This window comes from Papilio polytes, unplaced genomic scaffold, assembly GCF_000836215.1.
Source record: "Papilio polytes unplaced genomic scaffold, Ppol_1.0 DF822178.1, whole genome shotgun sequence".
In the NCBI taxonomy this organism is placed as follows: Eukaryota; Metazoa; Arthropoda; class Insecta; order Lepidoptera; family Papilionidae; genus Papilio; species Papilio polytes.
The window spans coordinates 5,580,058-5,580,378 of NW_013527026.1; the positions used below are offsets into that span (position 1 = coordinate 5,580,058).

The 321-nt window shown below is 35.5% G+C and overlaps 1 protein-coding gene across 1 annotated transcript in view; it reads left to right on the forward strand.

Moving 5' to 3' along the window:
- LOC106106454 overlaps positions 1 to 321 on the forward strand; it is an 8,345-nt gene that overhangs the window by 5,863 nt on the left and 2,161 nt on the right. The window contains exon 5 of the mRNA XM_013287032.1: positions 221 to 321. Coding sequence (XP_013142486.1) covers positions 221 to 321 — 101 coding nt within the window. The remainder of the gene's footprint in view (positions 1 to 220) is intronic.

Below are 321 nucleotides of genomic sequence, written 5' to 3' on the forward strand. Positions count from 1 at the left end.
AGAAGTACTAAATTCGTCTATATGTTTTTCATGTGTGTTACGGCATAACTTCGCCATTTTTTTATTCCAAAAGGTAATGCTTACAGATGGGACAATTTTTGGAGTCAAAGTCAAGTCAAGCGTAGTTAAACATCTTAGTTTAAAATCTCGTCATAGGGTCTTTTTTCCTTTCTTTGTTCTTATAAAATAAATGTATATAATTCGATACACATTATTTCAGTATAACACGATATACAAGCCACGTTCGACCGTACATGTCGAGTACTTAACGGAGCTCCCCAACAGCAGTCGTATATCGAGTACTCGTGTACTGGATAGACA